The 12,478-nt window shown below is 26.9% G+C and overlaps 1 protein-coding gene across 1 annotated transcript; it reads right to left on the bottom strand.

Moving 5' to 3' along the window:
- Window positions 1–4,791: 4,791 nt before the first annotated feature.
- Window positions 4,792–8,991, bottom strand: LOC112594888 (thioredoxin-2-like). The gene is made up of 4 exons (XM_025339902.1): window positions 8,823–8,991; window positions 6,499–6,603; window positions 5,061–5,186; window positions 4,792–4,989 (listed from the first exon to the last, which is right to left on the bottom strand). Exons 1-4 carry the CDS (start codon window positions 8,844–8,846, stop codon window positions 4,927–4,929), a joined length of 318 nt encoding a protein of 105 aa, XP_025195687.1. The 5' UTR covers window positions 8,847–8,991; the 3' UTR covers window positions 4,792–4,926.
- Window positions 8,992–12,478: the final 3,487 nt, after the last annotated feature.

The raw sequence follows: 12,478 nt of genomic DNA, 5'->3' as shown, positions 1-12,478 counted from the left end.
ATTTTAAAATGTGTATAATAAAAAAATTTTAAATTTGTTTTTGTTTAAGAAAACTAACGAGTTAATGTTTAGTATTTATTTTGTACTTACTTGTTTATAATATTAGGTTTATATAATTGCATGTATATACACACACACATATATATATATATATATATAATTTAATATTATTGTACAGTAAATCTTATCTTCGTTTCATTGAATCAATATTTGTTGTACCCAATTTAAAAATATTTATCAATAAACATATTTACTCAATAGTCATTATTGTAAATCATATTTTAATATAAGGTAAATAAGTAAAAATTGAATCATTAATATAAAATAAGATGACTGAATTAAATGAACATTCAGCATGAAACCATCATAAATCATTGAAAACATTACATTTTTAGAACCAGCCACCTGCTGAAAATTATACGATGAATGTATCTTTAGCTAAACAAACAACAAATATAAACAATTTAAGCAGACAAAAGTACAAAACCGTAAACTCAATGAAGTCCTCCTAAATAACAGGTATGTACGTCTCCGTGTTTATATACTTCTTTGGTATATGCATAGTAATTTTACTCTGTATTTTACACGTTATTAATTATTCATTTTAATCCTACAAAATGAATTTATTTAAATTTAAAGTTTTGGAAAAAGTTTAATAATTTTTTGTTTCTAGTGATTATTTCAAAAAATATTTTATAAAGCGTATAAGCACTTAACCGATCACTTCACTTAATTTTCTTTTTCTACCATCATCATAGGCGCGATTCGGAGACTTGGGTGTGCTCTGCACCCTCAATTTTGAAATTAGCAACTTCAAATTTGTTCATGTTGATTTAGATTTCAATAATCAGTATACATGGAAAAACTGAGTTTTTATTTTGTGATTTCGTTTAATCATGTGATGAAACGTTTGTGTTCATAGTATTCAGATGGTAATAAAATAACGTGTAATATTATAATATATAAACACTTCTTATAAAAATATAAAATCAAAATGAACGATTTAAATTTAGATTTTTGATTGTAATTAATTGTAACTTAACGGTGGCGATAACACCCGCTCGGACGGCCGTTCTGCGAAAACATCGATGGGCGCATCCGCAATGTGTGATAAAATAAAACCCAATGTACCTATTATTAATTAGTATAATTTTACTCTTGGAAACGATAACAAATAATTACAATTGATATTATAAATGAAGTGATACATATTTCTGCTTAAAACTAGTAAGTATTTAATAAAATAATGTTAGAGTGCAGAACTGTAAAATCAAATTATTATATAAAAAAAAAATAATGTTCATGTACCTTGCATTACTCAATAGTTATTAGTTATTACGCTAATTATTAATTTTTAATTGAATTATAACATACGCATTCATACACTTAACATAGTCAATACATGTAAACATTTAATTGTTAAATAGGTTTTGTACGGGTTGCAGATATTCATAACCATAAGAATATAAGATAATAGATAATATAAAAAAATAGAAAAAACTTCACTACCTACATCATCACTGACGATCAAGGCTCCCAATTATAATATGTGAATTATATGGGGTCAGTCATACATATTCTATACCTCTTTATATCCCCACCACTCGCAATTTATTAAATATATTAATTTAAATAATAAATTATTAATCAGAAGTCAAAGCCCTGGTATAGTTTGCAAAATTATAAAAATGTATTTATAATAAATAAATGAGTGAGTACCGCTCTGTTATAGAAAAGAACGCGTTATTGGAGAATTGATATTATTATTATAAGCCTATTCAATGATGCATCATTACCAGAAGCGGTTTTTTCAACTCTATGATGAGGAGAATATGAATTAGGAGTGCTTAGTTGGTAACCATAAGCTGTATGCTAATCGAGTAAAATTTGTGTTAAAATTTAAGAATAAAAAAACATTAAAATAAATTATTTAACAGTCACTAAATACTACAAATTCAAAATGTAATTAGGTTTCAGGTTTATAGACAATAAATTATAAACGATGTTTCTGAAATAAATGAGGTCACTAGTATACGCGTAGGTACTCACTATGATGACACAAAGAATATATATTTTTTTTTTCCATCTTCAAAATCAATTTTCATATTATTTTTAGAATATTATCTTAAATGTAAAAATAAACACTCTTGTTGTATTTTTTTTGCAAAATTCTCATACAAATCGAAACGTCACATCGTTTTGGAGACTATCACGCAATTTTCACGCTCAAATCGTCGACTTAAAAAAAAAAGTAATGTAACACATCGATTTGTATGAGAACACATCAAGATTAATAGTGGTGATAGTTTTTTATCCTAAATTTTTTGTTTACTTTTCTCGATTATAAAATTAACTATTAAGTACTAAGAATTATTAAGTCTGATCTCTCTAAAGTGCAAGCTAGATCCGATTTGATTTTGATATCCAAACCTACCCCAATTTTCGACAATCAAAGCAATTAATGGACAAATTAACTTATCGTGGGCCTGCTCATAATAACACAACATAATTAAATCAATACATTCATCATTCCCCTTAAAATCTAAAATTTAATTTAATAAATTTTAAAAAGGTAGTGAGGGAGTGCAATTCAATTCATTTTAAGAAAGTACCAAAGAAAAATAGGTCATAATTTAAAAATTAAAATTATTAAAAAACTTGCTTAATACTATTGGATATTGGTGTAAAAAAATATAGGAAGAGGTCTGGAGTACACGCAGAAAAATCCAATTTAGAGAAGCCAAAAAAAAAAAAAAAATAAATAAAATATTTAATTTAAAATTGTGTTCAGCTACAAGTCGGAAACTGTAGTCAATTTTGAATTACAAACCAAAATTGTTTTAATACAATTAAATAAATTATTCTAAAGTCATTAGTTTTTTAATAAAGTTTTATTTATTAATAAAATATACATTATATATTATATTATGTTCATAACAATAAACACGCAATTTTTCTCATTTGTAATATCATTATATTGTTAAAATGTTAGCACTACTACAGAACCACTTCCAAGGTGAAATAGTTTTTAACTTTCCTCTAATAGACAGCTTGAGAACCGTAGACTTCAAGATCCTCGGTAAATGGAAATTCGTTTATATATTTTTTCCCCGGATACCTTGATGAGAATTAGCCGTCATTTTTGACGCAATCAATACTGGGTTTTGGAAGGAGACCCCAAAAATAGCGGTGCTGGTGGAGCATTGGATACCATCATATTATTAACGTTACGGTAAAAATCCATGTTTTACAATCTTCTAAGTCCAGAATAGAGTATGTCAATAATATGCGTATAGGATTCATCACTCTCCTACAAATGTAAACACACGAAAAGGTGTTATTTTTATTGTAGGTATAAATCTACCCTAGGACACACTAACGTAATCGGTAGGCAGGGGTATGCCAAAAATATTTTCGGGGGGTTCAATATTTTTACTACCGCGCATTTTAAGTGTATTTATTTTACTAGATTTTAATTTATCGTGTAAATTTTATTCATATAATCAACATGACAGATCGTGTCATATTATTCAGTAGTAATATTAAAAAATAATAATAATTTATGATACATTAAAATACATTTTGAATATTTTATCATCATATTAAGACATTAAATAATATAAAAAAAAAATTATAGAATGAATCCTTGTCTTCGAGTTAATAAAGCGAATCTTCTTACCACTTCAATTAGGACCAACATAAATTTATCTTTAAATTGATAGATGAACTAATCCAATTAACCGATCTTTGCCAGTTGTGTTGAGTAAATGTGTTTTGAGACGCCGTAAAGTAGAAAATTTCACGAACAACGGTCGAAGATCAATCTTATCTATTCTATAGTACTTACTAGGCAGATCGACAATGGATTATATAAATAACTCTGGTCTCTAGCAAATATTACAAATATAAAACTTAAATTGTATACAAATATTAAGCAATACTTTTTTATGAAATTGATAAAAATTAGTCATAAGCTTATGTTCATCACAATTATTAATCAATTTAATTGAAATTTTTATTAAATCATAGACATCACGCTGAATTTCCCCATTTGCAATTTAAATAATTGCTCAAATGTGTATGCACAATTGAAACACAATAACATAAAAAAAAACAAATACTTATTACCATAACTTAATACTGGTCCACAAGGAAGTAAGAAAAAAAAAACAATGTAAAAGTAATAAATTCATTACTCTATTCAATCTGCCTGTTAGAATCTATATTTATGTGAAATGTGACATTTGGAACTACACATGTTATGTGGTATCACATTCTTGTGCAATCACAGAATAAAATAATTTTATTATTTTAGTGCTATGACCTCAACCAATTGTAGTCTTATCAATTTAACCTCGTTTGCTTACATCGTAGCTGAGGAAAGAATGCGAGTCAGTTAAATGGAATGACTCATCAGTGATGCTTTAATAACAGCAGTACCAGTTTTAAAGAAACAAAGAATGAAAGAAAATATGTTCATCAAACTATGAATAAACAATATATGTAGTTTATATTTATTTATAATGTTCATCCCTGAATAACTTGAATTAGTTATTGTTGTAGCTCTGTAAATATGTCATGATATAACAACTCAATAATATTCAAAGTAAAAAAAACTTAAATTTAGTTGGTAGCAATTTCAATGTGCATTTTATTTTATTTCTAAGTAAGTACGTAACATGTAAGTATACATTTCGGTTTCAATTGCATAGCTTGGTTATTAATAAATTATAACGTTAAGAATATTGTATAGTATTTTTTTTAAAAAAATATATATATTAATACTTTTTATGTAGGTAATAATTTTAACCAAATACAATAGTGAATGACAGTATAAAATCTATTTTTGTTTCATTGTAATAAAAACTTCATTGAATATATGCAGGTCCCATTAAGACACTATGGTTGAAGCCAGTTTTGAAATTATTATTTGTATTTCAATAAATTCTCCTTTAATTTATCTTTGTTAGCACCAGAAAACCGAACAACCTAAAAATTAAATATTTATTATAGTTAAATAAAATAAACTAAAATATTTAAATTATATTAATTAATTTTACCTCTGTTTTTGATTTTAAGAAGACGAATGTGGGCATAGATTGGATGTTGTACTCGATAGCGGCATCTTCACATTCATCAACATCAACTTTTAACATGACTACATCAGGGTACTCGTTGGCCAGTTCCTAAATACAAAAATATTATTTTTAGCATTTAATAATCAGACTCAAGCACATAGCTTTTTAATTTCAAAAAAGAGCATCTGGTTCCTTGATATTTTTGCCATAGTCTACAAATAGGTACATAATTCAAATTATGAAAAATGTTTTAATTATATTCAATACCAGCTAACCCTGTGTATTTAGTTGCCCATACAAAATGCATCCATGTTAAATTTGGTTACTTTGCTAACATTTAGTGTAAATTGTGTAAATAAATAATATTTTAGGTTTTCTGATTTACCTAGTTTTGCTTTTTTTTAAAAAAATTTAACAGCGGAATTTTTTCTAAATTATTTTTCTTTTTGTTGAACGGCTCTAATTTGGTTTAATTTTTTTTTTTCATTCTGGACCCAAAATCAACAACTTATAAAATGTTATTAGTGCAACCAAAAACAACAAAAAGTTGTTGTACTATTATATTACAACTATTTACTAATACTAATTTCAGAGGTTGACAGATGAAAAAAAAAAAAAAATAACACAATTTTTCATAAACTTATAGTTAGAAATAGACCTCTTCATGATGTACTTTTTAATTAAAGAAAGAATTAATATAATCAGATGAATAGTTTCAGATAACATGCGTGACACAGATTTCCATTTTTACATTTATACATACAAACGATACACGTAAATCAAAATGTTATTTGAAACTATTAAAAAATGTGATTAATAAACAGATGACTAATACAAATGACATTTTTATATCTAATTTTAACATTTAATACCAAATCATATTAAATCAAAAAACACATTATTTGAAAAACTATTAATATATATATATATTATTTTAACTTAATTTAAAGTTACTATAAAATATCACTTCTGTAAAAAAATATATTTCTTTTAATTTTTTATTGTTGTTATGCAAGTTTTTATTTTTTAACGACTAAGTACATTTTGAATTCTTTATTTTAAAGTATTAATTGTTTTAAAATACTTTGACATATAAAATTTTTACTTTGGATAAAAAATTATAAGCAATTTTACTATATAACGTAGTATTATGTACAAGTGGTTTTACATTAGTAACTTATAGCTTAAAAGCATTTAAAGTTTAAATGAGTGCAGAGGAGTGGCACAGAAATAGCCCACAAAATGTTGGTCTACTAGTCAAAATTGTTATTTTTATACATCGAAATAATCTGAATATTTTTGTGACTAGAAAAATATACCACTAAAAAAAAGAATTATGATGAATGTGGACACAGATTATTTGTCACTTGAAATTCAACTGATAATACTTTATTTAATAAGTCATAAACTTAATAATTACTTCAATGAATGGACCCATCAACTTGCATGGACCACACCATTTGGCAAAAAAGTCGATGATGACTAATTTTTCTTTGGCATCAGTCAATTTAGTAGCCAGATCAGCCTGAAAACACAAAATATACATGAATATTAATAATATCATAGATGTTAAATAATCTGTTAAAAAAATTAATAATTTACAAAACATCATAGACTATTGAAAAGTATAAATAACCTATTTAAAAGCTTTTTAATGAATACAAAATAATTATCAATCGAAAAAACAAGATAATTTTAATCTGAAGCCCGATCTGAAGGGAATTTTAAATTTTGCATGTCAACTGAATGATATAGGTAGACAATATTATAGTTATCAAGTAACTATTTAGTATATTTTAAACATAAAACTATTATTAATTACACATTTTTAAACAAATTTAAATATGACATATACAACAAAATTAACAGAAGGATAATTATTAACATACACTTACACAATGCATAAAAAATTAAATTGACACTGTAACTGCTAAATTATATATTTTTTTTTCTAACAATCAAATTACATAATCTTATCAATACACTCAGGTTCAATGTTGAAGTATTAGATTATGTTGCTATGAATGAAATTAATTGAATATCATTTTCAAATATAAATAAATATATCCAAACAACAAATTGTTAACAGTTTTAAATATAACACTTGAAATATTCATTTTTATATAAATGCAAAAAAACTTTTCTAAATTACCTAAAACATTTAAAAAAATGACATATCAGTACTGAATACAATAATACCTACTGGTTATATCCTATGCTATAATATATATTAAGCAGTTATTGTGATTTTGGAAATACTGATTCGATATATTTACATATATGAGAATATTACACTTTTTCTAGGTAAATATTAATTTAAAATTAAATTTAAGTGCAATGACTTCTGATGGTAACTATACCTATAATAATTATTATTATTATATATATATATATATTAATATTTTCATAATTACAATATTTATATAAATAGAAACATTATCCAGACATTAGGAAATGAAATTTAAAAATAACAACTAAAAGATAATGAGTAAAAACATTAAGTCATGTCATGGCCTTGATAAGATATAATTTATTATTATTATTAAATATTTAACAATAAAATTATTTTAGAATTTATTAATTTAATTATCTCAAAATAAAATAACTCTTAATAATCATATTTTAAATATTAAAAACGTAAATAAATTGGTTTAACCAAACAAAATCATTCAGCAATGATATCATGTCAATTACATCTTGGGTCGAATAGAATAAATAATTAAGTTTTTAGGTAAGCAGTTTGTATTAGCAATTAGGTAGTCTGATATGCACATTAAATAAACTCAACACATCATTATTATACTATTTAGCAAGGTAGGTTTACAGCGTCTTACGTCATCAAGACGACCTTTCAACTTTAAAAGAATATGCGCCATACAGGTGGCATACTAATTAGATAATTCGAAAATTAGAATTTTCGATTTAACGCATGGTATGGTGCTATAGCACTAGAGCTGATACTGTTTATTGTGAAATATGAATAATTCGTTTTAAATTACAAGCGCTGATACAATAATATTACTCCGAGATTCAACAGCAACCGAGAGTTTATCAATTTATTATCCGACGACTGCAGTCCTCACACTCACACTCACCGGGAAACCATAGATAAGAGCATGTCCGTCCAATTGACGCGCACATAGTACACACATACACAAACAGCCATGACCACACAAAAAATGGAAATAATATACATATGTGTAGTATACACACACACACGCGCGATACACGCTTTCACACGACGAACATATCCAAATTAAAAACTTCAATTACCACTGTTGGCGGTCGAGGACAAATTAAATAAAGCCCTTCACCTCACCCAATGAGGTCCTAGCAGAGCGACGACGCGGCGGACTCGAATTCAGGCGGTCGCCTCGTCGCAGCTCGCACGTTAACATAATATTATCGTAGAACAGCAATAGCAATAGCAATAATAATCATAATCATAATATGATAATAATATTAATAAAAATAAAAACGGCGACAACCTCGTTGGATGCGCGCAAAACCAAAACCCGTTTCGTAAACACAGCGCGCGCGTAATTATTAATTTACGGACGACGACGGTAAAAATATTAACGACAACGATATTACGACAAATAGGTAGGTAATAACGATCGTATCAAAATACGCGTCTCGAACAATGAGGAGAAAAACATATAAAAAAAAAAAAAACAGCGATAAGGAACGTTCGTACGAACGAGAATATTATGGACAATGGACGACACAAGTCGTTATACTCACGGCGTCGGTGACCAGTTGGACCATTTTGATCGTTGGTGTAGCGTGTGTATCGAAATACGGATCTGGTGGCGGCGGGTTCACCGGAATAGCAGCGTACTAAATGCGGACAGCGTGAGCGCGGACGATGCGGCAACGGACGGCACGTCTGACGAAGTGTTCGAGCGCTGGGCGGCGCGTTTTCAAGCCGTGGAGCGGCGTCGGTCGATTCGAGCGTTGTCGTCGTCGTCGGGCGGGGGGTACGCGCGGAACAATGGCGACCGCCGATCGGCAGTGCAGCCACGATGTCCGTTTTGTTTGCACGTTTTTATTTTTTTTTTTTTTTTTTTTTTTTTTTTGTTTCGTTCGGACTTTCGTGGCACAATCATTTTATTCGTCCGACGAGACTCGGTACCGGTCCGGTTTCCATTATTTCCAGGTACCGCCGTCGTGCGATACGAATAAACGACGTTATACAATAATAGGAAGTACCTATTAAGTATTTATCGAGTATAAAATAATAATTTTATAATTATTACTATTCATTACGGCGTAACATTACCCCTTCCCCCAATCGATAATAATAATATTATTATTATTAACGTGATGAATTAATAGTCTCTGATTTATAATGTATTGTCACAGAGACCCGTAAGTAATACCTCGGACACTTGACATATCCAATTTTTGACCAGATTGTGTACCCCGTGTAGGTACTTATCACTGATACTATATACCTATTCTGTAATCATATTTAACTTCAAATTGCAGTCAAATTAAACGGATGTGTGAGATCCGTCCACAACTTGAGAACAATCTCGTTTTCGCTCTTTTTTTATGCAGGTGCGTTTGTTAACTAGGAACTTATTATTGTAAAATGTCACCGGTGGAAATATTATACACCGGAAATCTTATGGAATTATTAATCATTTTTTAATTTATGTTATTTATACCTATCTGAAAGCCGACATACCGGGAGCCGTGATGTCATATGTGTGTTTTATGTTTTAATCCATAGGTTCTATCGGTCTGACAATTATATTTTCGACTATATGTGGCTTTTACGTACAGTCTCCAATATTTGATTTGAATTACAAAAATGTAATTTATTAGTGTTGAATTTTACATTTATTTTTTATAACTATCTTAAATCTTAGTCATCTCCAAAAAAATAAATATCACGATTGGAAAATGGTTAAATACGGGTCTGTGTTCATAAAAATTCAATCGACGTTATGGTGACCAATTACAGCACGTTATTAGAAAAATATCTCAGTTCATAGTTCATTTGAACGTAGGTAATTAAAAATATTCATACTTGTCTTTGAACTACCATAAATAGAAACAATTTCAATTTATTTGAAGGTGAATAATTAATTTATGACAAACCAACCCTTGAAGAGAAACTACACCATCTTTTAATTTAATATCTGACAAAATGTTTATATTCCATTTTATTTATACGTTGTCATAATATTAATCAGGCTTGTCTCGTGAGAGAGTATTGAGGTTGTCAACCCACACACCAACTATCACAAAATAAATTACGAGTACAACACTAAAATATACAAGGAATTAATGATGAATCGATAATGGACGAGGTACCATAAATTAAAATAATATTATAATAAAAGGATATCGGCACACAATATTTCGATTTATTTTTGACCTACGCACTGCAAGATGCAACAGCAAAGTCGCGTTCAGCTGAACTAACTTAATTGTTAACACTAATATACAAAAATGAATTAACCTACTTTCAAACTTGAGTTTTATAATACTATATCTATATTTTTACGTTGTATTTTACAAAATTTTAATTGTATATAGTCATAAATAAAAGATAATTTTTAAATTGTAATATTTTACATGTTCTTATTTTCATAAAAATATTAAATTGTAAGAACTAAAATAGCCAATATGTCGCTCAAAAAATTTTGAATTTAAATCTTGATAATTTAATGACTGAGTACATTATTATTATATTTTTATGATATAAGTCATAATTCATCATTTATATTTTATGAATTTTTTATCTATTGTAGTCTACAAAAGTAAATATTTTTTCTGGTTTAATAATGAACACATAAATTTAATATAATCCATTTAAGTTATATTTTAAAATGTATTATTTTTTTTTTTATGGGACCTTTGCTTAATTATTATATTTTAATAAATACCATTATACTTAGCATCTGCAATCAAAGTTTGTTATAATTACTTAGGCACGTTTAATGTTTAGTTGAAAATATCTTTATGGCTGCGAAACCTACACAAAAAAAGAAATTTGATACTTAACAAAATATATCAAATACCTATATTTTATACAATATTAAAATATATCATACATATATAGTGTATATTATGTATTTTAGAAATGCCTATAAAATCTAAAAATGACAATAATTGTGACTAATACGTATATTGTAGTTTGTAACAGTTTATTGTAGTAATAAACATAATATTAAACAATACTGTTGGTTTTGTACGTATTTAAAAAAATAAAATTTATCCAACTTAGAAAATTAATCTAAAACTTAAAATAGACCTATGAAATTTTATAATTTAATCGATTTAACATTTTTGAAAAACAATAATATGCAGAATTGCAAAAAGTGATGAAAAGTTGGTAACTGTACGGTAATTGTTAAATGTACCTACTTCGTGCTTGAGTAAGTCAGTGTAATATATTTAACTTTAATTCAATTATATAAATCATTATAAACCTAACTATAGATTGGAACAATTTTTTTCGAAAACATTACATTTTAAAATGTTATTATGCGATGTATAAAATATAATTATGTATTAATGAATACGTTAAAATTTTCAATTACTATTTTTTTTTTATTATTAAAATATGACTTGCGCGAACAATTTACAATCTGTTATTTAAGACAATAAGTAATAGTTAATAAAATGTTTTTATCATAATAAGCACATGAATATTTTTTTTTTTTTTTACTTTGAAATTTTTTTAATAAAGCAAATCTCTGGACCAACTAAACCAATATCGCTTTAGACGACGTTTAACATTACCAGAAAGAGATGAGAAGGACATGTTACTGATAAGTGGATTTAGGTGACTTATTAATTTAACGTGAAAACGTTTATATACTGATTTTTAGCAAGTTCGTTATTGACGGTGGATATTTTAATAGGTCTTTGTAAAGTAATTCATTGGTAATAAACCATGGAGCTCCGGTTATTATTGTAAGGGTAACAGATTGGAAGGCTTGGATAGGACGTTAATTAGATGGCTTTACAGGACCCCAAATCTGTATTCCATATGACCAAGTTGGTCTAATTATGGCTTTATATATAAGAGTCAATTACTTACAAATATTTTTATATTCCAACAAATTAATTAAAATCTTACTACCTATCTATTATTTTTTGTATTAATATTTTGTATTCTTTTGTACAAATTTTGACTCATCATTTCTATAAAAAACACTGTGCCTATATATTTTTAGATCGGTTATAATATGAACTACTTATGAAGAACTATATATTAAATGTTTAATTATTAATTTTTAAATAGCTATATTAACAACTTATTAGGAATCTTGAATTACATTTTTTACTTATACAATTGTTTATCAAAAATTATTTTATAGAAAAGTATTTAAAAAAAAAAAATAAAAATACTTGTAATTAGCTCAAAAAAAGATAAAATA

The sequence above is a fragment of the Melanaphis sacchari genome, unplaced genomic scaffold, assembly GCF_002803265.2.
Source record: "Melanaphis sacchari strain LSU unplaced genomic scaffold, SCAv2.0 Contig244_pilon_pilon, whole genome shotgun sequence".
NCBI classification, from domain to species: Eukaryota; Metazoa; Arthropoda; class Insecta; order Hemiptera; family Aphididae; genus Melanaphis; species Melanaphis sacchari.
The sequence above is the reverse complement of the archived record's forward strand: the minus strand, read 5'-3'. Positions and strand labels throughout refer to the sequence as shown.

Excerpts from the sequence above, each read along its gene's own strand:
- LOC112594888 (XM_025339902.1), bottom strand. The coding sequence starts at position 8,846 with ATGGTCCAACTGGTCACCGACGCC. Across the intron at positions 6,604-8,822 it reads TCCAACTGGTCACCGACGCC|GCTGATCTGGCTACTAAATT; the intron begins GTGAGTATAACG and ends TTGTGTTTTCAG. Across the intron at positions 4,990-5,060 it reads TCTTAAAATCAAAAACAGAG|GTTGTTCGGTTTTCTGGTGC; the intron begins GTAAAATTAATT and ends TTTAATTTTTAG.